The sequence below is a fragment of the Crocodylus siamensis genome, chromosome 1 (assembly GCF_052110815.1).
Source record: "Crocodylus siamensis isolate JL-2025a chromosome 1, ASM5211081v1, whole genome shotgun sequence".
Taxonomy (NCBI): Eukaryota; Metazoa; Chordata; order Crocodylia; family Crocodylidae; genus Crocodylus; species Crocodylus siamensis.
Window position 1 is genome coordinate 186,809,374 of NC_143395.1, and position 25,662 is coordinate 186,835,035.

Here is a 25,662-nt window from a genome sequence, read left to right on the forward strand (position 1 = left end):
TGGCTTTTTCCTGGGCGTCAGTTGCCCCCTCTGGTTTAGCAGGGTTCCAACATTGCCCTTGCTTTTCCTCCGGCTCCCCACATATCTGAAAAAGGACTTTTTGTTGTCCTTGATGCTTGAAGCTAGTTGGAGTTCAATTGCAGCCTTGGCTTTCCTGGTTTGCTCCCTGCAGGACCGGACCAGCGCAGAATAATCCTCCTTGGAGGCGAATCCCGTCCTTCATCCTTTGTAGGCTTTCCTTTTTAGCCGCAGGAGGTCCGCTAGGTCCCTGGAGAGCCAGGAGGGCTGCTGTGCCTTCTTGCTGCCTTTCCTGTGTTGGAATAGATTTAGCTTGTGCATTGAGGATCGTTTCCTTGAGAAGCAACCACTCTTCTTGAACTCCCATCTGCCTGCGGTCATGGTCCCTAAGGGCCTGACTGACCAGCCTCTTGAGCTTGTCAAGTCGGCTTTTCTGAAGTCAAGGACTTCTGTGTTGCTGACTGACTTGCCAGCTTTACGGCAGATGGCAAAGGTGATGAGCTCGTGGTCGCTGTCACCCAGCTTCCCATCGATCACTAGGTCGCCAGTTATTGTTGGATCCAGTGGGAGAAGCCTGTGCGTGACTTGTTTTATGTGAGGAGGCTGTTACGCATCAGCAACCACATGGATCTTCACAGAGAAACCTGTATCCGGTGGCAAGGACAATTTGTATCCCTCTCCATGGACTGCCACCTTGATGAGGTGAAGAAGTACTGATGACCCCAAAAGCAACATGGCTGGGAGCCTTGTACTCCTGGTAGGGCCACCCATGGTGGTAAGCTCAAAGATGAGGTATCACATAAAGAGCAGTCCAGCACTACAAAGACCTCAGCAATGGGGCAGGTCGATGAAAAAGGCATATTTCTCACCAGCTGCGAAGACAAATGAAGGCCAGTGGAAGAGTAACCCCAGTCATCTTGGATTTGTACCCTACCAGTTGCAGCAATTATTAAGTGGAACTTTCTAACTCTCATACACCAAAATAAAATTATTTAAAAAGATATTAGTAAATGCCATCAGTGGCAGCAGTCCCTCAATGTGAGGCTGACAGTGGGGAAATGGGAATATTCTGAAGACCAACATGCACCATATTAAAAAGGAAAACCCTTGCCATTTTATATAGCACTTGCTCTGTCATTACATAGCGCAGGAGTTCCACAAACCACTTCCCAATGACTCAACACCACAGTTTAGGAACTCACTGGGCTATACTCCCTGTTCCCATTCAGTTACAACTGTGATTAAGTGGACAGTGATGTCCTACAAATAATGACCAGGGATTCTGGTTTTCCCCGATTAAAAACAAACAAGCAAACAAACCAAACAACAAAAAACACACACAAGTTCTCTGATATAACCCCAAAATCTGTAATTAAAATGAAAGGCCCCCCACAGCTCTCCCCCTGCTTCTCCCCCCCGCCCCGCAGCTGGTGTCTCTCACTCCTTCCACAACAGCCCCCAAACCCTACTGGTGACCTTCATTCCTGCACCCCCACACAGATGCCCCTCTCACCCCACAGCCTCCCAGCCCTGGTTGTGCCCCTTGCCCATCACTCACAGCCCCTGCCTGCCCTAGCCCTGCCAGAGGGGGCTGTGGGTTACAGGGCCAGGGACTCAGGTCCCCAACAGAAGGCAGCTGCTGCAAGAGCACAGAGCCAGCTCCCTGCCCTGCTGTGAGCAGAGGTGCAAGTGGGACCAGCTCCTGGTCAAAGCACACACTCCCAGGGGCCAGAGGGAACCCATGCCCCCAGATCTGTGCAGGGGCAGGGGCATGTTGCAGGCTCGTGCTCCCCACCCTGCTGCCCTCCTGGGCCTCCACAGTGCAGCATGTGTGGCCTGGCATGGCAGGGCACAGAGGGGATGCACAGGAAAGCTGCTTGCCCCTGTAAGCTCCATGCTGCCCTAGCAACACTTCCCCTGTGTGCATGGGTGGCAGCAGGGGTGCCCCTCACTGCTGCCCCCATGAGCAGAGGAAGTCCAGGGGGCATAGGTCCCCCGTCCCCTGGGAGTGCACGCTGTGGCGGGGAGCCGGCCCCATCCCCTGCCCCCAAACAAGCCGGCCATGGCCTTGTCCTGTTCACTGCCCAGCTCCGAGGCCACACATTGCAGCCCTGGGCCCCAAGCTCTAGAAACTGCCAGGCAGGGCAGCAGCCCCAGCTCTAGTCCCAGCCCTGCCCAACTCCCTCCCTATGGGAGCCTCACCTCACTTACTTGCACTTACCCAGCTCCTTACCTGCAGGAGCTGCTATGCAGGTTGCCTGGGGCCATGTGCATGTACATGCACACAGCACCCCCTGCCTGACCACCCTGCTCCTGCTCCCCCCAGCCCCCTGCTGGCTGGAACTGTGCCAGCCTGCAGAGGGCTTGCTGCAAAACTACAAAATCTGTGGGTTTCTCTGCTAAAATGAGAAGTACACGTTTTACTCTTGTAAGGGGGGGAAAATCCATGGTTTACTCCATTTTTTCCCCACAGGGAAATGGAAAATCTAGATCCCTGATCATGACAGCTGAAGGTAGTCTACTGACCCAAAAAGTTTAAGAACTACAAGCTGGACCCAGTATCAAATCAGAAGCACACAAAAAACAAAGGCACTTTGTCCTGAAATATCATCAGATTCTCCAGAAAGCACTGAGCTTTGCTCAAAAATAACACTTATGCTCCAATCTACTTTTGGGAGCAGAAAAGCTCATTTTGCACAAAACCTATTTCGCTAAAATCAAAACAAACATGATTAGTCTTTGATGTACTTTCTGATCTAGCCATCAGATCCAATTCTAATGGTCTTCCCGAGGGAAAGGAAAAAATCATGAAGAAGTCATAGCCTGGCATCTTTCCCTTGTTCAAAATATTTTACAAGTGTGGGAGTAAGGGGAGTTTACTGTAGATTGCAGAGAATAGTAGAAGCAGATGAAGACAAATCTGCTACTGGCATGTCTTCATTTAAAAACTATCCATGGTAAAGGACCCAGGAAAAGATGCATTATTTTCAGTACAGTGCAGGTCTCACCAAGAATGTACTTGGATTATATTATTTCCTCGGTGTAGAAAAAGCCTAAGGTTTGTTAGGACCTACTGATTTACAGTTTTTACATCAAAACTGCTTAAGTACCAGAGGCACAAAAACTGAAGTGCCCCAGTATCATCACATATTTATCCCAAAATTCCTTGCAAACTATTAATCTCATTTTACAATGCAGGACTGAAATATAGAGGAATTAAGTGATTTGTACCAGGTCCTGCAGGAAGTTTGAAGCAAACCAAAGAATTAAACATGGGTCTGCCAAGTCCCAGTTAATTCCCTAAAGTAAACCTCATGATATACAGTTTTCTGTAGGGTCTAAAAATGTACTGAAAAGCATTCTGTTCCAACTTCCAATTTTAAATCAAAGCAGTTTGAAAAAATTGAATCAATTTAAATCCTACTCTGGACAGAAGCCATACACCATCACATTTCCCTGCAGTAACTTTGTAGAAGAGAGTTCCCTAAACCACTCTTTAAAAAACACCAGGATCACTGGATACAAGAAAAGAAAGTGAACAAGAGAACTATACATGTTGTCTGTGTGCCTTTTGCCCTCAAGCCCTTTTCTACTAGGTAAGGCTCCAGGAGATCAAGCCACATTAAGTATCATGCTTCACTCTCTAATCTACGGCTACTCCACGGCACTGGAAAACAGTCTGTTGGTTTAAACTTTGCTTTCTCTGGCTACAGAGACAGCTGTTTTTCCAAGTTGTAAAAATCATAAATAATGATGCTGCATTTAATCTGAATATACCAGTATTTGGCATTGCTACTTTAATCTTTCTTGTCTGAAATACAGCAGCTTCAGACAGTCTTTCCTAGGACAGCAGATCACCACTAAAGGAGTTAAGCAAATCTATATCTAAAAAAACCCTGTTAAATATAACAATCCAGTAAGAAAGATTCAAATAACACCATCATAGCTTAAACACAAATAAAAGTTGCATTTATTTTACAAAATTATTTTAGCACACAAAAAGTTACTATCAAATGTATAGAAAATTTGACAGCTCTCTTACTCGTAGCTTTACAACAAATGGCTCCTTATTCTTCCTCAAAAAAATAAAGATACTTTAGTTGGGCAAAAACAAGGTATGATGCTAAAAAAAAAAAAATGTTAAATAATGTCCACTGATGTTATTTCTTAGCGTAAGTGATTTTCATGGCATGGGATGGAGTGATCTTGAACCCCTGGAGAGCATCACGAGCAGCTCCGGCCTGTCCCTCGTTTTCAAACTCCACAAATGCAATGTCATGTCTTCCAGGCACTAAGCGTACTTCTTTGAAACCAGGGAACCTTTTGAAGAAAACAAAAAACAAACGAACAGACAAACACAAACAAAAACAATCAGTAAAAGAATATTCACTATGCCTGACAGGAAGTCTCCCAGCTAGGTGCTAAAATTTATTATAACAGCTCACTAAAACAACAATCAACCAACAGGAACAGAAATACTGCAGTAGCTTCTCACTTCTCAAATGAGAACTATGTGAAGGAAGTTGCTGAAAGTCAAATAATCAAAAGCTTCTCACACTGCAGCTGTCATGTCTGCAGTATGAAGCTGCAGGGTCATTTCTCTATTGGGGGTGAATATTTGCAAAGAATTACTGAGCAAACAAAACTCACCGGATAGTAATTCCATTTGAGAATCCTCTCCCCGTGAAACCTGAAATTTGGGAGGGGCGATTTCCTCTCTAACACTTCCAGCTTTGGAGGCAACAAACCTTCATTCCATTTGCTTTCTAGGCAGTTTTGACAGGGACCAAGCAAGGGAGACTTCCCTGAAATCCAAGGATTTGAGAAGCTTTCTGCCTAAAGCAGAAAACTGTAGTATCACTGCTGTAGTAGATTATAGCCCTATTTAGGTGCTTATCGCTTTAGTAGTTATCCTTGAATTTCGTAAACTTTCCAAATTCAGTTTCAACCCCAAGATGAATTTGAACACCTGGAACAAATTCATGCAGCTGTTAATATTTTTAAAATGTCAGAAAGTTTCAGGGGCAGGGAAAAAGAGTTACTGAATAGAAAAAGTGTCTGATCGTAGATAATTTAAACTAGTGTATGACAGAATTAGGGACATATCTTCTGCCTACTCTTAGCTGAGCCAGAATTATGCTTTTTTTTAAAAAAGCAAACAAATTCCCCTAAATGCATAGCTTTTAAGCCTTCAAAGAAAAAGTAACCTAATTAATAGAAATGCATTAGCCTCAGTTTGCAGAGACAGCCTAAAAGTACCCCAAGATGCATTTTACCCATTTTTTTCCAATGAGTGAAACCTCAAAATGCCATGATGATGGATTAAAATGTGACATGCAGTATCCACTGCTCATGTTTAAACTGTTTAAAAAGCAACAGTAATATATGAAAGTTTGACTAATATCCAAAGCTGCGTATTTCAGGGGCCAAAGGATTAACCAGGGTATGAAATGCATATTATAAGAAAAGGAAGCCTTTTACGTGGATGGGACACTACAAGCAGCAGCTCGGTTTTCAAAGCTTGTGAAAATAAAGCTGTAGGTCACACCATATTTCACATCCCTTGCCCTAAGAACTGTATCTAAAGTAAAAAAAAAAAGCCAAAAAAAATTAAGATCATTACACAGTTTAATTGGATCTCTGCAAAGTAATTAGTCAGAGTTCTAAAATTTCCTGCAATTTTGAAATCTTTCATCTACAGGCAGTGCTGTAAATTATGACCAACTTAAGAGGCCCCTTATGATAAAAATGATCTATTGTATGTATATTTTTGTCATATTAGAACAAAAATATCCATATTTAGAGAGTTGTTGTCCCATATCTCCTTTATTTACCAACTGATTATTATAAAACTTGATATCAAGTCAGGGTTTATTTCTTATTTAGATGCCACCCATATTGTGAAGCCCTAAACTGTAGTTTAAGTAGCTTAAGCCTAAATCCAGCACTATCTCCAAGTCATCAACTTCAATTCATCACCAGGTAACTGAATGCGTCATCTAATGGCTATAAACAACGTATATGAAATTAACTATTTCACAATGGCACGCAGCCAAGCCACAAACCCATCAAAATTAACTTTAGTTTTAACAGCGTGGCCAAGCACTGACCAGACCTATCCCCAGCTACTGCCTAATGTACTGAGAAAAAACTGCATTTATAGATGCAATGTGAAGGGAAAGTTTTTTCTATACATGACTTACTGATTAAACAGCATGGATAGCATCATCTCATTTGTCTCCTCAGGCAAGTTATTAAGGAAGAGTATATAGTTTGGCGGATTATCAGGCACCTAGAAAAAAACAAAAAAGTGAGAGCATATAGAATTGAAGTAGATGGCTGCTACTGATCTCCAACTTGCAACATCTGTTAGAATTAAAGAGCTAACGAACTATTACTGTTCTTCAAAATACCTCCAGTTACTTCTTGGTTGAACTACACAGCTCATTTAGTATGTATTTTTAATTGGTTGGTTTGCTTTGCTATTAGTACATCGTTAAAATATACAGTCATTTCCGGGAACATGACTATTTCCAAGCCATTCATTCTAAGTATGTAGATAGTCCAAATTCAAAACAAATATCTAAACACAAAGTTGACTGTCAGTAGCCCAGTACGCTAGACCAGTGGTTCTCAACTGTTTTTGTACCAGGGCCCATTTGTAAATATTGGCCAGTCCCAATCCAATGCCCCTCACCCAGCATCCCCAACCCAGTGCCGCAGTGTTGGGGGCATGGAGGCTCCCAAGCAGACCATCGCAGGAAAAAGCCAGTTTCCCACGTTTTTCTCCTTTAACGGACAATCCATTTAAAAGTTTGTTTGCGACCCTTTCATATATACTTGCGACCTGCTTCTGGGTCATGACCTATGGGTTGAAAAATGCTGGTCTAGACTAGCAGGGGGGCAACCTTTTTGCCAGGCATGCCACAAATTAGCCCCATAACTCCAAGTGGCACTTTGATCCCTTTCCCCTCCCCAACCTCTGGCTCTTTCTGCTCCTTACTCAGTGCACCCTGCCCAGTCTCCTCTGCTTTCCACTTCCTGCCCTGTACTTCTTGCCTGATCTCCTGCCGTTTTCTGCTCCCTGCCTTACCTGCCGCTGTGTAGTCTGCCCCCTCTGTCATCTGACACATGCCATACAGGCTTATGTATACCACTTATACCATAGTTTGGCAACACTTGCTTTACACTAAATTGTTGTCATGTCAAAAAAATAACTTTAGACTAAGTAATTGGCGGGGAAGGGGGGAAAAAGAGTGCTCAACATTATGTTCAGACAAAGCAAATAGTTTAACTTTTTCTTGGCCATGTTGCATATGATATATAAAAATAATCCTCAATAGCAGATGGCAATTCTCAAAACCTAAGTCCAATTCTCAATTTCTACATCTGACAGAAGAACTTACTTGTAATGACAGAGACTTTTTGGCCTTTCTAGATTCTCAGCCTGACAGACCTACTCACCTTCTAATCATGAGTTATAACTATTTGGACTAAACTGTTTAGGGCTATTCTCAAGGTCACTTAGCAGCTGAGAATAATGAAGATAATATAACCCCAGAACATAAAATTCAGAAAGTGTACAAAACATGCAATCTGTTGGGTCAATTGCAACAAAGTTTGTTTCCTCTACCATCTGCTATTCACCAAATTTTAAGCCACTTATATTGTATTACAGTTAAAACTAAAACATACAACTCCAGTAATAAGCCTATTACTTGATTCCAAGACAAGTTTCCCCCAACTCACCCCCTTCCTCAATTTAATATGGGGGGAGCCCCTTATCTTGCCATAGAGTACAAGGCAGCAGGCCACGAGCCCCAGCCCCAGGTCATAGCTGCTGTTGTTGCCCAGCCTACCTTACCCACTCTGCACACCCTGCCTCTCCCGGTCACAGCCCTGGTCCCAGCCCCATTCCTTTATTGCCTCCCCGACTAACTGACCTCCACCACCTGCTCTGCTACCACTGTTTTCCCCACTAGGGTTGATGAGAACCAATTTAAGACTGCCCTCCAATAGTTAGATTCTATACATGGAAAATTATCAAGAAATTTTCTACATATAGAATCTAATAATTGAGGGGGAGTTGTCTTGAATTCAAATAAATACCGTAATATTCACAGAATCAGTGAGTCGGAAGGGACCTAGACAGATCATCTAGTCCGACCCCCTGCCGTGGGCAGGAAGGAGCACTGGGGGTGGCAGGGGTCATAAGACCCCAGCCAGGTGCCTATCCAGTCTCCTCTTGAAGATCTACAGGGAAGGTGAGAACACCACCTCTCTCGGAAGCCTATTTCAGGCTCTGGCCACCCTTACCGTGAAGTAGTTCTTCCTAATATCTAACCTAAACCTATCCTCCCTCAGCTCGTAGCCGTTCCTGGTGACCCCAAAGGGGGCCCTGGTGAACAGACTTTCCCCGAGTCCCTGCTGGTGGTCCCTGATAAGGTTGTAGGCAGCCACACGATCCCCCCTCAGTCTCCTCTTACAGAGACTGAAGAGATTCAGGTCCTTCAGCCTCTCCTCATAGGGCTGGCCACGGAGGCCCTCAACCATACGAGTGGCCTCCTCTGGACCCTCTCCAGGTTCTCCACGTCCCTCTTGAAGTGCGGCGCCCAGAACTGGACACAGTACTCCAGCTGCGGCCTGACCAGCGCCGCACAGAGGGGGAACAAGACCTCTCTGGACCTATTAGTGATGCCCCTGTTGATGCAGGACAGGGCGCGGTTGGCTCTGCCTATTGCTTCGGTTGCATTGGTGACTCATATTCATCCTGGAGTCAATCCTGACTCCAAGATCCCTCTCTGCCTGTGTGCTGCTGAGAGGGTCAGCCCCTAACTTATAACCATAATGCTGGTTCCCTCTCCCCAGGTGCAGCACCCTGCACTTGTCCTTGTTGAACTGCATCCTGTTCAGATCCACCCACTTGTCCAACCTATCCAGGTCTGCCTGGATGCGGTCCCTGCCTGCTGGTGTATTCACTTTACCCCACAGCTTGGTGTCATCAGCGAACTTGAACTAAAGCATGTTAGTACAGTTTAGCATTAGTATCCCAGAAGAAATGCTACCAAAAGTGGGGAAAACTATGTATAGTACATACAGTCTGAAATATTAGTCAAGTTTTATTTTATTTTGCCTCTTTTCTTTCAAGGCAAAGTTTCAAAAATTACCTGCTGGTTCTGTGATGAAGTCCCTTGGACATTTGTTGAGTTCTGTGTTGTTCCCTACAAAATTAAACATTAATGAAAGAATACTGCTTTACCAAAATTCAAGTTATTCTGCATAGCTTTCAATATGAAAAAAGATACCTGAACATTGGCTCAGTTCTCTTGATATCTGAGATAGCATTACAAAGGCGGGGGGGGGGATGGGACACGACTGTGCCTTGCAAACGTGGTCCAAACATTAGTCATGGTTTGTGGAATACTCGCTGGAAGCTGCTTAGTTAAAAAACCAACCTACCCATAAATAAACTGTATTTTATTAGCTTCCTGGAAAACTGGTGTGCATTTTAAGGATCACAATTTTAAGGCAGCATTAAATGCTTTGTATCCGAGTTACAGACATATTCACATACTCCCACAAAAACTTGCAAATACAGATTTGAATTCTTTAAATAATGCCTCTCTTATTTTAAACCAAGGTAACTTCAGCTCTGTCTACCAAGCCTCCCACATATGGAGCAGAAACAGCTTTAGTTTTTCCCAGTGGACTTTGGTACAGAAGTTCTCACACTTGTTAATGTAGACTACATCTTAAAGGAGAGGTCTTGTGCTTCAAACCCATTCCCATTTATCATATTACATCATTGGGACACGTCACCATTCTTACATATGGAAGTATAGTATTGTGAAGGCATTTAGGCATTTTTAAAGCTGACATCAATGATAAGGAAGCAGTGTCTGCAAAAATTCTACGCTTTCTACTTCTATTCATTGCTACTGTCCCTCTCATACAGTTTCTCTCAACTGGAAACAATGGCAACTTGTACTGTACGTTCAAACAACTGTCCCAAAGATGCCAGAGAGTACTCTATAATGATTGGCAGCCTACACACCTTAATCTAAAGACCCGTGTCTTTAAAAAGTCTCTCTAAGCACTGCTTAAATATTTGGGAACTAGGGAAAGAAAGATTACTTGTCTGTTGTCTGCATCAATTATAACAGAGAAAGGATTCCGACTTGCATTGTTGATCTGATATGTTAAAGAAATGAATCCTTTAGAACTTGTCTTGACAGCCTAGTTTCAGATGGAGCAGAATAAAGCTCTTTACATACTGCATTATGTAGAAGGATGATCAGTTCTCTAAGTTTGCTAATTTTAACATTTTCTGCAAAGCAATTCTTGCAACTGAATCTCTTCATAGAGATTCTGGTAAAAAACTAATATTCACATCTGCACTAAAACAAAGCCAGCTACTGATGCTCTCAGCAAGAAACTCCCTTAAAAGTTTTCAATGTTTGGAGTGCCTTGATACTTTGCAAGAGTATTGCCAACAGCTAATATTTATTTCTAAAGAAAGATCAAAAAACCTTTATGGAAATAAAGGCACTCCTAAGCTACTGATACATATACACTATGTGGAAAGGCAGAATGAGCAAACACTGCTGGTGCCTTTCAGTAAACAAACTGAACTTTTATCTTAACACAATTCCCCTAAGAGACTTTTGCTCCTTTAGAAGAAATTGCAGCTAAATTGCTTTGAAGACAAACTGAATAGATAAAATCTTTTGAGAAAAAGTTTAGTAAAATTTTTTGAGAAAAAGTTTAGTATAGTATACTAAAAGGCATTAGTCTTCTACATATTTCCCCTAAAAAAAATATAGGCAGTCAATGCTCAAAAATTCTCCCTCTAAAAATACCACATTAAAAGAGTTTACTCCATAACAGAAGGTAGCTTTCAAATTAGTTTTGGAGAATTGGAGTTTTGTTGCGTTTCATAAGTCAACTTACCTGAGCAATCTTTTTATTTGCTGCATTGGCTGATTGTTCCAGGGATTTGGCTTTCTTTTTCTCTTTCCTCTTTTCTTTATCAGCAAACGTACCACGCATTTTTGAGATCACATCAGAATCTGTTTTTGCATATTGGATCCGCTGTTTAAACAAGCCAAGAATATTTTATAAGGAACACTGAAACGGGGAATGCTGAAATGCAAGGGTCAGTCGAAGTAATGTCTCCTAATTTTTAATCTCCTAAGTAAGCCACAGACAGGAAAGACATTATCCTTATTATCTATTTCCCCAAGGAGGCCTCAGTAAACTCCTATGCCAAGACCCTGCAGAAACTCAAACACTGCATTCAAAAGCTCCTCGCAATAGAGACATGTCTGAGGTACTGTTTCTGGAAAACATTTGCCTGCACACCAGCTTTTACATGACAGAAGCAACTTCACTGGTTGGATGGACAGTATGGTCCCATCCTCCATACTGGGCAGAACATGAAAGGCAGATTCTGAAGGTGACATTTTCAAGATGACAGCGAAATGATGGAAGCTGTGCAGGAGTTGCTGAACAAGGACAATAATTTTTATGACACTGTGAAACTTGCCCCAATTCAGCAGTGAGAAAGCCATTGACAGAGGAGTAGACTACGCTGAATAACACCTATGAGTTCAGCAAGGATGTACTTATTTTACATGCAAGTTTAATTATTGAAAAAAAAATATTTGGCTGGGAAGAGGAAGTATTACTATGACTGACCCTCATAATGCTTACAGGAGTTTCTTGCCTAAAAAACCACTCTATCCTGAGTTTAACCCACACCACACTTAGTAATCATTGATTCATTCTGAGTGGGAATGGCAAGTCTTTTATTCCAAATAAAGCATATTCTGTTGAAGTGCATAGTTTCAGGACTTAATACCCCACCCCCCACACACCAAACCAGCATGAAGCTAACTGGCATTTGTTACAGTGTAAGCGACAGGGAACAAATTGGTACTGGCACACGCTATGCCAGGGGTAGGCAAAATATGGCCCATGGACCAGATCTGGCCCCCAGGCAGATGCCCACCTACTGATTACATCTGGCCCTGTGCAGCGCTGCACATGGGGCCAAGCCCTGCCTGTACCTGTCTGGGGCAGCTCGCATAGCACTCCTGTGCATGCCTGCTGACCTGGCCCTAGCCAGCACACACTTCTTCTCAGCAAGGTAGCTCCCACAGCACCTGCAGCCCCCCAGCTGCTGCTGGGTTCCCCCTGCCTCCAATGGCTCCTCTCCTCCTAGCCCTGCTGCGCCACTCTGGACCAGTGAAAGCTATAGCCAGGTGGCTGCTGCCTCAGCATGTAGGGCAGGCTGCTATCTGCTCACTTGGCGGCAGTGAGCAGTCACCTGCAGACCAAGTGTTTGGAAGGTGGCCAGAAGCTGGAGCAGGAGCCCTGCACACTGGGGCAGGAGTCACCCAGCTGCAGCTCCCAACCTGGAGCAGCACAGCTGGGGCCAGAGGGGCTGCGGGGATGGGGGGAAAAGCTGAGCAACTCCCTGAGCTGCAGCTGCACCAGGATCATCCCCACCAGGACGCCATGCACAATGGCCCAGGCCAAGTCTGGGGCCAGCGGGTGGAAGCATGGTATGGACTGCTCCAAGAAGCAGCAGTGGGCCAGATAGGGGTCGAGGGAGGGCAGACTGCATCTGCACCCCACTCCTCAGGTGATCTCTGCTCCACATGTTTCCTTCCCCTTTCCCTCCCCCCCCCCACCAGCTCCCAGGACCTAGCACACAGGTATTCACCCCCCCCCCAAACACAAGAGTAAGACTTTATTTTGAACCATTATGCAATCGCCTCTACATATGCTATTTAAAAAGAACACAAAAGTCAGGACAAAAAATATTTTTTTAAATAAAGTTAGAGTAGATGTTTGGTTTTTAGTATATAATTTGTTTGGGGTTTTTTAAATCTATAATTTGTTAAAAAATTTCTTCTGAAAGATTTGACATGTGCAGCTCATCAACAGCTCACAAACTCATTGAGTGGCCCTCCAGCAGAAATAACTGCCCACCCCTGTGCTATTCAGTTAAGCAAATTATGTATTACCCGATGCATAAGTAAGTGAAGTGCATTGTACACTAATCAAGTTGACTTAGGAAGGTAAAAGGGCTTTTTGTTTTTAATTCCTTTGATTAAACAGAATGCTCTAGGGCAGTGGTGTTCAACATTTCAGCCCCGCAGGTTGGCTGAGTGGTGCAGGGCTAGCCCACAGGCTGGATCCCCTATAAGGTCAGGCCCCAGGCCACCCAGATGTGGTCCTATGCACTTGATTCAATGTGAAGGACTGTAAAATCCACCTGGAGGGCTCCCCACAAGTCCAGAAATTTGGCATCTGGGGAGCAGCAATTAATGCTGGCACCTCTCCCCTGCAGCCAAATTTTCAGACCAGCGGGGAGCCCTGGAGGCCAAATAATATGGCTCTGCAAGCTAGAACTGGCCCATGGGTTCCAATTTCCCAACATCCCTGTGGCAGGTGAATACAGAACTACTTTCCTAGTAATTGCTCTGAGGCAGGATTTTTTTTTTTCAGAAGAGTTTTATCAAGCCTTCTGCTTGTTTCCTACTCTTTTCTTTTGTTAGTCTCAGCTCCCTAATGCATTTCTGCTAACTGCTTTTACTCAATTTCCCTGTTGCCTGGTCCTCTTCCTATGCTCCCTGCTAATAGATTCTACACCTCTTAAATGCATATTTTCACTGGAACCTTCAAGTCCCATTAGCAGTTTCTGCCTCTTCTCCCCCAGCAGCTCGTGCTTATACCTAGAGCTTAAGTTTTAGTGAACAGCCCTTATACTCCTTAACCAGCAGCCTCCTGTGAAGATAGCCATGCTCCTTCCTATTTGTATTGAGGCATCAGGATATCTGCATTAGAAACAGAAATCAGCAAAGAAAAACCAGAACCACATAATCCATCTAAGTGTAGTATGCATGACCTACTTTTTTTCCCCTAGACCATAAACTGAAAACTGCTAGAAGAAAAGAAAGCCATATCAGCAACAGCCTATTTAAAAGATAAAATGCAGAAAACTTTTTTGGAGAAAATAAATAGCAAGTTATTTACTCAAAAGTTGTGGAAAGATACAGTATCAGTAAAATGATCAAGGTGCTTTCTGCTCACAAGCAAGAAGTGGCAACCTCCTCATTAAACTCTTAATCCATTCATCTACAGGTACTTTCATTTTTTACTGCTGAAACACTATGAAACTTTGGCTTTAAATAGGCTGAATTTAAAATGCATACAATGAAAGCTAACCTGGGCTCAACACCTGGATGTACAAGGTGCTCAGATGACAGTGCCCAATACCTTAGAGGCCCGACTTTGGAAGAGAACTATTAAAGTACTATTAGGACAGAATCCACAGTGTATTTTGTTAATGGGTAACTTTTTTTTTCTTTTAAATAAAGAGTTGGGACACGAAGCAAATACAGGTTTCCTTCCTAACCTAGGGGGAAAAAAAGAAAAAAAACCTTAGGTAATGCCAGATGTCTGCGGTGCATCTCTAGCTCCCTGCTATCCTATTAAAAATTTTCTGAATACTCAAGCATTTGTACTGTACTCTTCCTAGGGCAGGTATAGCAGCAACACACAGAGAAGCAAGAGGCCCTCCACTGAAGTGACAGCAGAAACTTGGAACTATTAAAGCAACGGTCCTCTGAAAGATTTTTACTACTACTGTATTGTTACCAGTAATATTCATTATTCCTGTTACTGAATTTAAAGTTGAGTAAGCTATTTAACTTGTGTATAGTTAAATCTTCATTATGTGGACTCTTCCTAATTACAAAGCGAGAGGACAATACTGAGAAAGTGCGGCTACAAACCCATTACGTTTCAGCATGAAATATTCGCTAAGGAGCAAATATAGCATCTGAATCCAGTTTGAATTCATTCTTTCCAACTATGTTTCCAGTTAACAGAGAGCACATCAACATGTGCCCCTATGGCACCATTGTTACTGCATTGTCATTTAGTACATCCTTTTGGAAGTACTAAATGATGGCACAGTAATAGTCTGTACTGTGTTGCATGGTTATTTTTAGCCGCTACATTGCTATAGCAACACACTATACCATTGCTATCGCGATGTCACTGTTTTTGCCCAAAAGGATGCCATATCACTCTAGCGTGTTGCTACAGCGATGTAGCATCACATGTAGACATGTGCATGTGCATTAATTCTCCTAATAAAGTAAAACATCAGTTCCACACTGCATCAAGACAGCCTCTTCCTAGTTAAAGGCTGACCAAGTGCTCTGAATTCTCCCTGCTTACTTGAATTGCTCTGAAATTTGGGATGCCTCAAGAGAGTATACAATAGGATCAAATTTCATAGGCTGAGCATCGTTTGAACCAGGAGTTCCTGAGGTACAGCTGCCAAAAGCAGCAACTTTTTTTGGACAGTTAGAGATCAAACCAGAAAAAAAAGTCTCAAATCACTCAACCTTGGCCCCATTTAGAGAAGGATGACTACCATTCCTTTGGGGGAAAAAAACTGAAAACTCCAAACATCTCCATACATACACACAAGTGTGCACACACACACACATTCTCCCCACTTCATTAATAATCACAAAACACCTAGCTAACCAGCATTTCAGCCACAAAGCTGTTATTTATCTTTTTTTAAAGAGGAAAAACCAGTATGAAGCTAACTGGCACTAAGCCACAGATCTATGCTATTAGACAGTGATGGAGGGATTAGTTGGCTGACTAAGCTGTGGTTTTGATAGGAGATGATCTGGGAAGGCCAAGCCTGGCTTCTGATATTTTCTGCCTGATCCCCATGTAAGTAATGTGGGGAGGGGGGACACAAGCAGCAATCCTTTGCCTCATTTTACTGCTGCATCTGTGTAGACTGTCAACAGCCTGGCACTGATGGTTTATTATAAAGATTATCAGCAATGACAAGGAAGATGAGAACAGTGTGTAGGTGTGCCAGTAGGTAAGCAAAAGTAAAATGTTATAATGGGAATAATTTTCCCACCCTTGAAGACTGTACAGATTTAGCAGATGTGATACTCCTTCTGAGTAGTGTGCTTCAGTTGTGGAGAAGGCATGTTGCAAGAATATTACTCAAAAGCAAGAAAAATCTACAGTAAGTTTTAAGTTTGAGTGTCAAATGCTAGCATTCTGCTGAACTTGCTATTCCAGAAAAGTACAGCCTATTACTGAACAACCTCAATTCTGTGTTAATAATATTTGTCATTAAATTTGAAGATGCCCTTAATTTCTCTGATTCTATGTTTCATACAAAACAAGATTTCTATACCCCAAAACAGATACAGTCCACACATCTGGAGTTGTCCTCATTAATGTTCAAGTGCTTTGGTATTCAGGACCTTATGCACACACCCTCACCCCTTCTCAAAATTCTCAGAGACACCAGACCCAGGCCTCATCACGGCTGCATTACTATTTTATGTCAAACGTTGCATTTTTAACTTTACACCCAATCCCAGAAATGCTAAGTTATCTTATACCTGCCTACCATACTTTTCTTTAAATAAAATTTTACTATTTTTTGTTTAGTTACTATAACGTTTCTGCCTCAATCATTCATGTCTGATGAAGTTAAGAAGTGAAATGGCTACCAGATTAAAAAGTTGCCACAAATATTGGTTCAAGCCACAGATGAGCATGCCTGTTGCATTAGAGCAGGACTGTCCAACTAGTGGCCTACAGCTCACATGCAGCCCCAGAACCACAGGCTCTTGTCTAGCCACCACTCCCCGAGCTCTGCACATGACAGAAGGGCCAGGGTGCCCATGTGGCATGGGGAGGGGGCCAGGCTGCTTGTGTTGCATGCAACAAAGGAAGGAACCAGGCTACCAGCACTGCAGTTAAGTGGCAAATGTGAACAGGAGAAGAGGCAGGAGCTGTGCATGCTGCAGGGCAGAGTCAGGATGCTACGGGGGCAGGGGTGGAAAGAACATCAACATCTTCATCGGTGACTTGGATGAGGGGGTGGAAAGCGCCCTGTTCGGGTTTGCTGATGACACTGAGATGTGGGGGGATGTCGGTGCACTGGAAGGGTGCAATGGGCTGCAGGCTGACCTTGACAGGTTGCGACGGTGGGCGGATGAGAATAGGATGGGGTTTAACACTGATAAGTGCAAGGTGTTGCACATGGGGAGGAAGAACCGGCACCACACTTACAGGCTGGGGAACTCCCCTCTTGCCAGCACGGAGACGGAAAAGGATCTTGGAGTCGTCATTGACTCCACGATGAACATGGGCCGGCAGTGTGGGGAGGCAGTCAAGAAGGCCAACCGTACCCTGTCATGCATCCACAGATGCATCTCGAGCAGGTCCAGGGAGGTGATCCTCCCCCTCTATGCGGCACTGGTCAGGCCGCAGCTGGAGTACTGCATCCAGTTCTGGGCGCCACACTTCAAGAGGGACGTGGACGATATGGAAAGAGTCCAGAGGAGGGCCACTCGTATGATCGGGGTCAGCAGGGCAGGCCTTATGAGGAGAGGCTACGGGACCTGAACCTGTTTAGCCTCCACAAGAGAAGGTTAAGGGGGGACCTTGTGGCCTGCTACAAACTGGTCAGGGGGGGATCAGCAGGTATTGGGGGAGTCCCTGTTCCCCCGTGCGCTGCCAGGAGTGACCAGGAAACAAGCTGGCGGAGGGTAAGTTTAGATTAGATATTAGGAGGCGCTACTTCACAGTCAGGGCGGCTAGGGCCTGGAACCAGCTTCCAGGGGAAGTGGTGCAGGCTCCTAGCCTGGGGATTTTTAAAAGGAAGTTAGATGAGCACCTTGCCGGGGTCATCTGACCCCAGTGCTCTTTCCTGCCAAGGCAGGGGGTCGGACTAGATGATCTACCTAGGTCCCTTCCGACTCTAGCTACTATGAAACTATGAAGCCAGACTGTCTAAGATGTGTGCATGGCAAAGGTGGTGGCAGAGGACAGCAGGTGAGAGAAAGGAGACACTTGGCTGCCCACATGGTAAGGGAGGGCACCTGCACAACAAGTGAATCCCTAGGTCTGTGACCCGTGTTACATACAGCCCCAACTGCCCAGAAGTTGAACAACCCTGTACTAGAGAACAAAGAATCTTTATTCTCTTCAGTCAAGCAGTCCCTTCAAAAACAGAACAATGGGACTTTCTAGATAAGTTCCAAAGCATAATTACTCCGATAAATTTAAAAGTAATCAATTAAAACTGCCTAATTTTGAATTCAATGATATTCAAAGTTATGTTATGATAAGTCAAGAAATGAAAAACAAAGTAGATATAGAATACTGAAATACCATGAAGATTTTAATACACAAGTAAGTCTGCAAAGCTTTAAAAAGCTTAAGACAAGTACCTTAGACTCAAATTTCAAAACAAGTGAAGAAACAGGCTGATGGAATAAAGTTCTCTTATCTAAACGCTGTCCCTCAGAGATGCTTAGGAAAAAAAATGAACATCACTGAGGAATAAATAGCATAACCACGCGATACAACTAGCAGGTATATGAGAACTGAAGCAGGATAAAATTAGGGTCAGGATTCTCAGTGTCAAGGTTACTTTACTAAACTAGAAGAATTAAAAACTTACCATTGGTTTACCATAAAATGGAAAACCTTGCAACTGTCTCAAAGCATTGGTGGATGAACCAAGTTCCTTAAATATAACAAACGCTTGTCCTCTCATTTTTATAGTTTTTAAAGCCACAATGTCAACGACATGACCAAACTGCGAGAACAGTGCATACAAGGATCTCTTCAGTTCTGTTGAAAACAATAAAAACTGTTAATACATTGCGTCAACAACTGCTTCAATAAGCTATACCAGGCTGGTCTACCTGTGGCACAGATGCTACAAGTGGCACAGGCAGTCTGCGTAGCACATCAGGCAGGAATAGGAAAGCAGAACAGCAGACCAGAAAGAGGATGGGGAGAGGCACTTGGGGAGGGTAGAAGGCTAATTTTAAAGGCTGACCCACCCCACTCAGTGGACTGAACTAGACTATCCTAGAGTGGCAGCAGGAAATTAGTTATAACACTGAGAATGTGGATCATACATTATATCCCCTTTGTTCAGTGAAAAGATGTGCATGGTACATCACAGCTCATGATAAATGTATCATTTTCACCAACTGCACTGTTTACATCTAAACTCAGACAAAAAAAACATTTAACAAAAACATGCACCTTAATTTGCAAAATTTGTAGATGGAAAAAAAAAAATGAAAACGGCATAATCTCATTTACACAGAGCCAAAGCAGCAAGCTCAAGAGACAGTATTTCCTAATACTACATTATCTCACATATCGTGTGCCCCCAAAGACACTTTTTTTGGAAAGCAGAAGGTAGAAAAAATATTTTTGCAGAATAATGGCTGACCAGGTCACAACAGTGAGATCTCCCAGAAACTGTCCCAGGAGATGGGCACCTGGATGTGGGAACAGGAATGCTGCAAGCCTGAATTTCTCTTACCTGCTTCATGTCCTCAACCCCCTTGTGGCACCCTTCCAAAGGCTCTGGCAGCACCCCAGGGGCCCTGGCACCCCAGCTGAAAAATCGCTGGTGGACCTGACACGCTGCCTTCAACTTGAGGCGGCGCATCAAAGGACCTCTCTCATCCCAGTTGCGGGATGGGCCATGCCAGCATTACCAGGTCTTAAACATGACATTATTGTATCAGAAGCTCAAAAACATATTTGCTGAAAAACTACCACCGTACACTTAGAAATTATGCAAATAAGTCTTCTTACTTACTTTCTATTGCTTACTGTAAGCCACCAGTGAGCAAGTGAGAACTGGGTCATCCAAAGTTGAAGCATTTCTTTATTTCAAGGCAAGCTGTCATGAGAAAAGTGCTGACAGCAGACCCAAAAGTCAGTGATGGCTCCCCAAGAGGGACTTTGGTTTTGTGCCAGCTACTTCAAAAAGCTGCCTCAAAAATGATGAGATCTAGTGGCAGAAGCGATATCTTTTATTAAGCCAATTAGATTCCCCCCCCCCAAAAAAAATCTAGTTGGTCTAATAAAGGATATCACTTCTACCACCAGAGTTGATTCCTTTTGCTTCTAGACAAATTCAGCTACAACCTGGATACCTGACACTCGAAAATGATTGTACCTTTTGAACACTATTACTGTTAGTATCGTGCATCTTCCAAGGGTTGAAATGATCCTACAAATACGATAATTACAGTCCACCTGGTCACACCGGCCACTACACCACAAGGGGGAAGAAAGTTATGGAGTGCAACTGCAGGGCCAGCAATCACCCTCCCCAGGCACACCTACCTTCTTTCTTGACTTTGTCATTGATGTTGTTGATGTAGATGGTGTGGTTGGGCCGGATGTCCATCCCCCCTGCCCCTGAGGAAATGGAGCACAAGCACGCGGGCCCGGGCCCGCAGTCAGGAGCTCGCGGGTGGCTGTCCAAGTCCAGCCCCGCCCCCAGCCGCTCGGTCCCGCCCCCACAGCCGCCCCTCGAGGCCGCAATCCCGCCCCTCCCGCGGGGTTCGGCGGCGCGCAGCTCCCCGTTGCCGGGCAATGGAAGGGAATAACCCCCTCCACAGACACCCACAGCGCACGCGCACAATGCCCATTAATTCTCTCCCCCCACCCCCGTAGTTGAGGTTGTGCCGGAGAGGCAAGACCCAATGTGGAGGCCGCGGTTCATCTGCCCTACCCGGGATCCCTCCCGCTCCCCAAGACCGCTCCTCACCAGCTCAGCCGCCTGATACCCGCGCTGCCGCTACTGCCCTCCCCTTTCAAGATGGCGGCGAGCACGCGAGCACAGCCGCTCCCGAGAGTGTCGATGACCCGATCACCGAATCATCGATGGATTCCCGCCCCCACCCCCACGCCTGCGCATGCGCCATGGTGGGAGCGCCAGGGAAAAGCTAGCGGTCCCGTCTGAGAAGTAGCGCGAGGGTGGGATCAGAACAACAGGGCGGGTGCTGGGCTGTATGCCCTTTCCTTCCCAGGTTCTGTGGCTTTAGCGCACCGGGTGCCCCCTTTCCATGCAGAGCACCCCAGCGCACTGGGAGCATTTATACATATACTTTTTTTTTCAGCAACACAATATAGATCTGCTACGCACACAAGATGAGGCAACCTGCGCTGCGCTGTGCCACGATGCAGTTGTTCAAAAGCATGCAACCACCATTTTCTCAGTGCTAACGTGCATTTCACCACTTGTACAACCATGTGTCGCAGTGCCGGATGCTTTTCAAAGCGCTTTCAAAGTGCCTGGTGCTGCGACAAATACATGTGTAAAAAGGTCCTGGGGGCAGGGCACCTAAGGCCTGCAACAAAACTTTTGTTTTTTATTACAGGAACTAAATAGTAGCAAGAAAAGGTTTTTCTTTGCAAGCTTTCGGGCCCAAACGGCCTTCCTCGGGCAAAGGAGAATTCAAAGATTGTAAGAGTTCTCCCAGGTAGAAATGAAACTCTGTCTTGCACAGGGGAGTTAAAAGATGGTAGGGTTTCCCCTGGGTATAACCGTCCATTTTTAAAAGGGCTGCTCTGTGAGTACAGGTTTCCCCTGCCAAACATGGTTTTGAGTATCCACACTTAATATTCTATATACCATTTTGGCTACCACAGTATATAGTTTTGAATAACTGCAGTTTTCCATGGCCTGCCACCTGCCATGTTTCCCATAAGCCTTTTGCCTTGCCAGGCATGGTTTTGCCAAGCATGGGAACTTTCAGGAACCTAACCACAGCGGTTGGCAAAGGGAAACCTGTATACAAAAGAGGCACAGACAATAGGCAGAAGCAGGAGTTTTGTTTGCATATGCTTTTAGACCAACACAGCTAAAACCAATATTCCTAAAGCCCCTGAAATATTTCAGCCTCCCCAGTTTCCTACAAGAACAGATTTTACAGCCTGTTTCTGCAGCCTACCAGCTGATAATACCCCTGCCTCCCCTCTCTGTCTGTCTCTTTTAGGTCCTTTTTATTTTTTATTTTTTTGCCCAAGCAAAGGGCTCAGAAGGGAGAGAGAAAAAGAGCTATGCAAAAGCGTGGTGTGCCAACCCCACAGCCCCAGAAACTGGCACAGGAAGCAAGGGGGAGTTCCCACTTTTATACAGAAAATCAAAAGGATTAGGGTCACAAGCCAACGTGAGGGAACAGGTAAAAGGTAAAGACATCAACAGTGTGGTAACAGCACCTTAATCCTTCTCCCCCTCAACCCGTTCCCTGCCCCCAGAGGTATACCCAAACAAGACTTTAGTTCCTAGAGCACTCAAACAGCAGGCTTCAGCTGCCCCCAAATCTGGGTCCAGCTCCTTCAGGCTGCAGTCCTGGCTGACACAGCGAGTGTGATCTCCAGCTCCACTGTGCTGGGAGATACAGCTCCACTGTGCTAGCTATGTAACTCAGTGTAGGGCTGACCAGGTTCCACCTGCTTGCTGCTCTCTCTTCCCCTTATTCCAACCTCAAACTTCCTCTTCTTTTTTTCCTTGCCCCCCAGCCCCCAGTTCCTCCTGCTGTTATATTCACATTACGGTGGGATCCATTTCCCTGCAGACAGGTCTATACCAGTCAGAAAGGATACTACTGTTGCACGTCTAAAAGCTTCACCATTCTCAGCCACAGACTTGGGTCTGTGAGACTTTACCTGATCTGGTGAGGCCCAGTAAATAGATTGGTTGTGGCCATGTCCTTGTCACACACAGTACATTTCATTTCTCCTATGTTGTTTGTTTGTTTTTACCCAGTTTAGGTAGTTGATTAAATTTAAGGTTAGGACACAAGGATGACCTTAATTCAGTGATTCTCAACTAAAGAGATCCTTTTAAGGGTGCCATAGGGGTAGCACTCAGTACTTGCACAGTTAAGTGTGCAGACACCTACATACAATTCACTAGAGAAACCCAGAGACTTCAAGAGAAACCCGGAGATTTTAAATAGGACTTTAGAGTATCAAAATCATTCTGGACCCTGTTGTTTTCCTGAGTTCTTTACAACAGAATTGGGCTCTTATTTCTCTATAGCCAAAAAAACAATGAAAACTAAGCTGGCATTTTCCAAGAGGTGCTTTGAATCTAAATTTGCTCCATCAAGGTGCAAACTAACTGTGTGAGTTTTCACTAGATTTTTGTCTCTAGATAACTTGTTCAATGTTAAAAGCTACAGTGAAGACATAGGACACAATCCTATTCCACCCATTGAGTACCTAAGTGGATTTAGGCCATATGTAGATGAAATGAGGGGCATGTGTGTATGACACTTTAAAGCAGATTAAATGCTTTTGCACCGCTTTAATGGTGTTGGTGTTTGCATGAGTCAGTGGCGTATTGCACAGTAATTCCAGCTGCTGTAGCAAATTTGGCAGCGTAATGTGCCTTAAATGACTTGGGGTGCAGCAAACTAGAACTCCTCCGAGGAGTTTTAGTTTGCTGCCCTACAGTCACAGAGCAAAGCACTGGGCTCCATGCAGCCCAGGGGCTGTGCAAGAAGCCTGTGCAGGCAGCCTGGCAGCAGCCTGGGAAGGCAGGCTCAGCCCAAGAAAAGCAGTGAGCCTGATCTTTTTTTTTTTTCCCCTTGGAGCCTGCCTGAGCTGCATGGGGGCTCAGTGGTTCCCTCTGCAGGTGTGGTGCCCCCCAGGACCACAGGAGCCATGTGCCTGCAGGCTAGTGCTGCTTTGGGGTGGTGCACCACTGCCATGGAGGGAAGCACCAGCCCCCTCCGCCCCACAGCCCAAGGACTGCTCCACTGACATGGGTGTTTAAAGAGCCCTAAACTGAAGTGGTGTTTTTAAAAACCCACTGCTTCAATTTTGGGCCCCTGTTTTGTCTACACATGCCCTTAGATACCAAAGTGATTTTATTCTGTCCACCTGAAGTTCCTGAAAAAATGTTCATGCACCTACTTTTATAATGCATCATCATTTTAGCATTAAGACTGACATGAAAGCCACATTCCCCCAGAGACTGGGGGGCATGGTGACTGCCCACAGGTGGCAGTGGTAAGCAGGGAGTTCTCACAGGCAGCCACAGCAGTGTCAGTGGCGAGGGCAGGCTGAGTGGAGAGCTCCCACAGCTGGCCACAGCAGTGTCAGCGGTGGGGGGGCAGGCTAGCAAGCGCCAACCAGAGGTCAGTGACCACCAGCAGATGCCACCGGCAGCAGCAGCCAATGATGATCAGGGACCACCCACAGGTACCACCAGCAGCGTCAGCAGCGCTTTTTGTAGGGGGTGCCCCGCCATGTTCAGGGGGTGTGCGTGTACCCCCTATGCATCACCAATGAAGATGGAATCAGAAAAGGCAGCAACAGGAGGAAGAGCCATCACCTGATGTGTTAACTGTTTTTCATGGACTTGATCGGTGTGGAAAAGGCAATTAGCAATTTGCTTTGCAGAGCCATCACACTGAAGAAAATGATAAAGTATGGCTAGCCTAGGAGTTGCAGAAGTTATGTTCTCTGTACTTTACACACTGTTTATTTGTCTCCTTAAAGATTTCCACTTTATTGGTATACTAATTTTCTAAAGGTAATGGGCTAAAAGGAAAAGTACAGCCTAAAAGTATCTTAGATAAATATTTTGGTTTACCGAAGAAAGATTAGCAAACTACATATCAGGTATTTTTTCTATTGTGTTTCCTTCCTCCTCTCCAGTAAAGGGAGCAATAAGAAATGTATGCAGTTATTTTCTACATATTATTTAGCAAATGTTAAACAAACGAAAGTATTATTTCAAGTTACTGAACCAGCCTCAACTGATTACATTGTGTCAAAGGTTTAAAGCTCAATAAAATTCTCTCTCTCAAAAATCACTTTGGCTAGGGACAGACATTCAAAAAGCCTGACCCTGAATTGATTCAATCTTTGCAGAGATTGAACCGATTTCCAAGTGGACAGACATTTACTTTTCATTCCGTAGCTGGGGTCTGCCAGCCTCAACTGTTGTCTCTGCCTCTGCTTCTGCCACTCTCCCACAGACAGGCAGACCTCAGCTGTGGTGGAAGGGAAGGAGGAAAGAATTAACCCCCTCCATACCCACTTTACATTAATGGGGACATGAAGGGACATGTCTAGCCATGCCCCTGGCCCTGCTCCAACTAGAGAGCAGAGAGGCAGGGCCAGCCCTGCTCTCTGGAGCAGAGAACACAGCCCAGCCCAGGGCTGCAGAGCATGCTGGGATGTTTGAGGACTCTGGTTTAACTTAATTCCAGAATGGGTCTGGGACAGAAGTTCCATAGACTGGTTTGCCCCAAATCAGTTAAATATGATACTACATTCAGCCAGGTTTATGTGCACTAAACTTATGTTTAAACCAGTTTCTGATCACTTAAACCAGTTTAAGTGGAGCTGCTGTCCCTAGCCTTACAATTAATTCATTCTATCATGATGCAGCCATCTATTTTTCTTATAATACTGTAATTAAAAGCTTATATGCAAAAAACAAAAGACAGCTATCCAATCCTTGCAGTACCCCAATTCATAGGATGGTATTGCATACCTGTGGCAGGAGTCCTACTTTCGGAGCCCCTCTGGACGTTTGGCTCCGCCCTCCTGCAATGGGCCAACTGCCTGCTTACTCGTCTGCCACGCCTTGATCTTACTTGTGATTAATAGATGATTGGAATCAGCAGCAGGCTGCCCATTTTTATGTGCCCTGATGACAGGGGGCGTTGTCTGCGGCTCCTTTTCTTCCCCTACACCGCAGCCCAAGCCTCGCAGATGGTGCTGGTATGG

The 25,662-nt window shown here is 44.8% G+C and overlaps 1 protein-coding gene across 1 annotated transcript; it reads right to left on the reverse strand.

Moving 5' to 3' along the window:
* Positions 1-3,961: 3,961 nt before the first annotated feature.
* On the reverse strand, positions 3,962-20,757 carry SNRPB2 (small nuclear ribonucleoprotein polypeptide B2). Its single transcript, XM_090051098.1, has 7 exons — positions 20,678-20,757; positions 20,251-20,325; positions 18,554-18,726; positions 10,969-11,109; positions 9,186-9,239; positions 6,222-6,310; positions 3,962-4,338 (listed from the first exon to the last, which is right to left on the reverse strand). The coding sequence occupies exons 2-7, from the start codon at positions 20,312-20,314 to the stop codon at positions 4,179-4,181; spliced, it is 681 nt and encodes a 226-aa protein (XP_089907224.1). The 5' UTR covers positions 20,315-20,325; positions 20,678-20,757; the 3' UTR covers positions 3,962-4,178.
* Positions 20,758-25,662: the final 4,905 nt, after the last annotated feature.

Bases quoted from the DNA above. Each gene is read 5' to 3' on its own strand.
- SNRPB2 (XM_090051098.1), bottom strand. From the start codon at position 20,314: ATGGACATCCGGCCCAACCACACCATCTACATCAACAACATCAATGAC. The intron at 9,240-10,968 runs GTAAGTTGACTT...TTAATTTTGTAG, and splicing joins CAAATAAAAAGATTGCTCAG to GGAACAACACAGAACTCAAC. The intron at 4,339-6,221 runs GTAAGTCATGTA...TTTCTTCAAAAG, and splicing joins CTATCCATGCTGTTTAATCA to GTTCCCTGGTTTCAAAGAAG.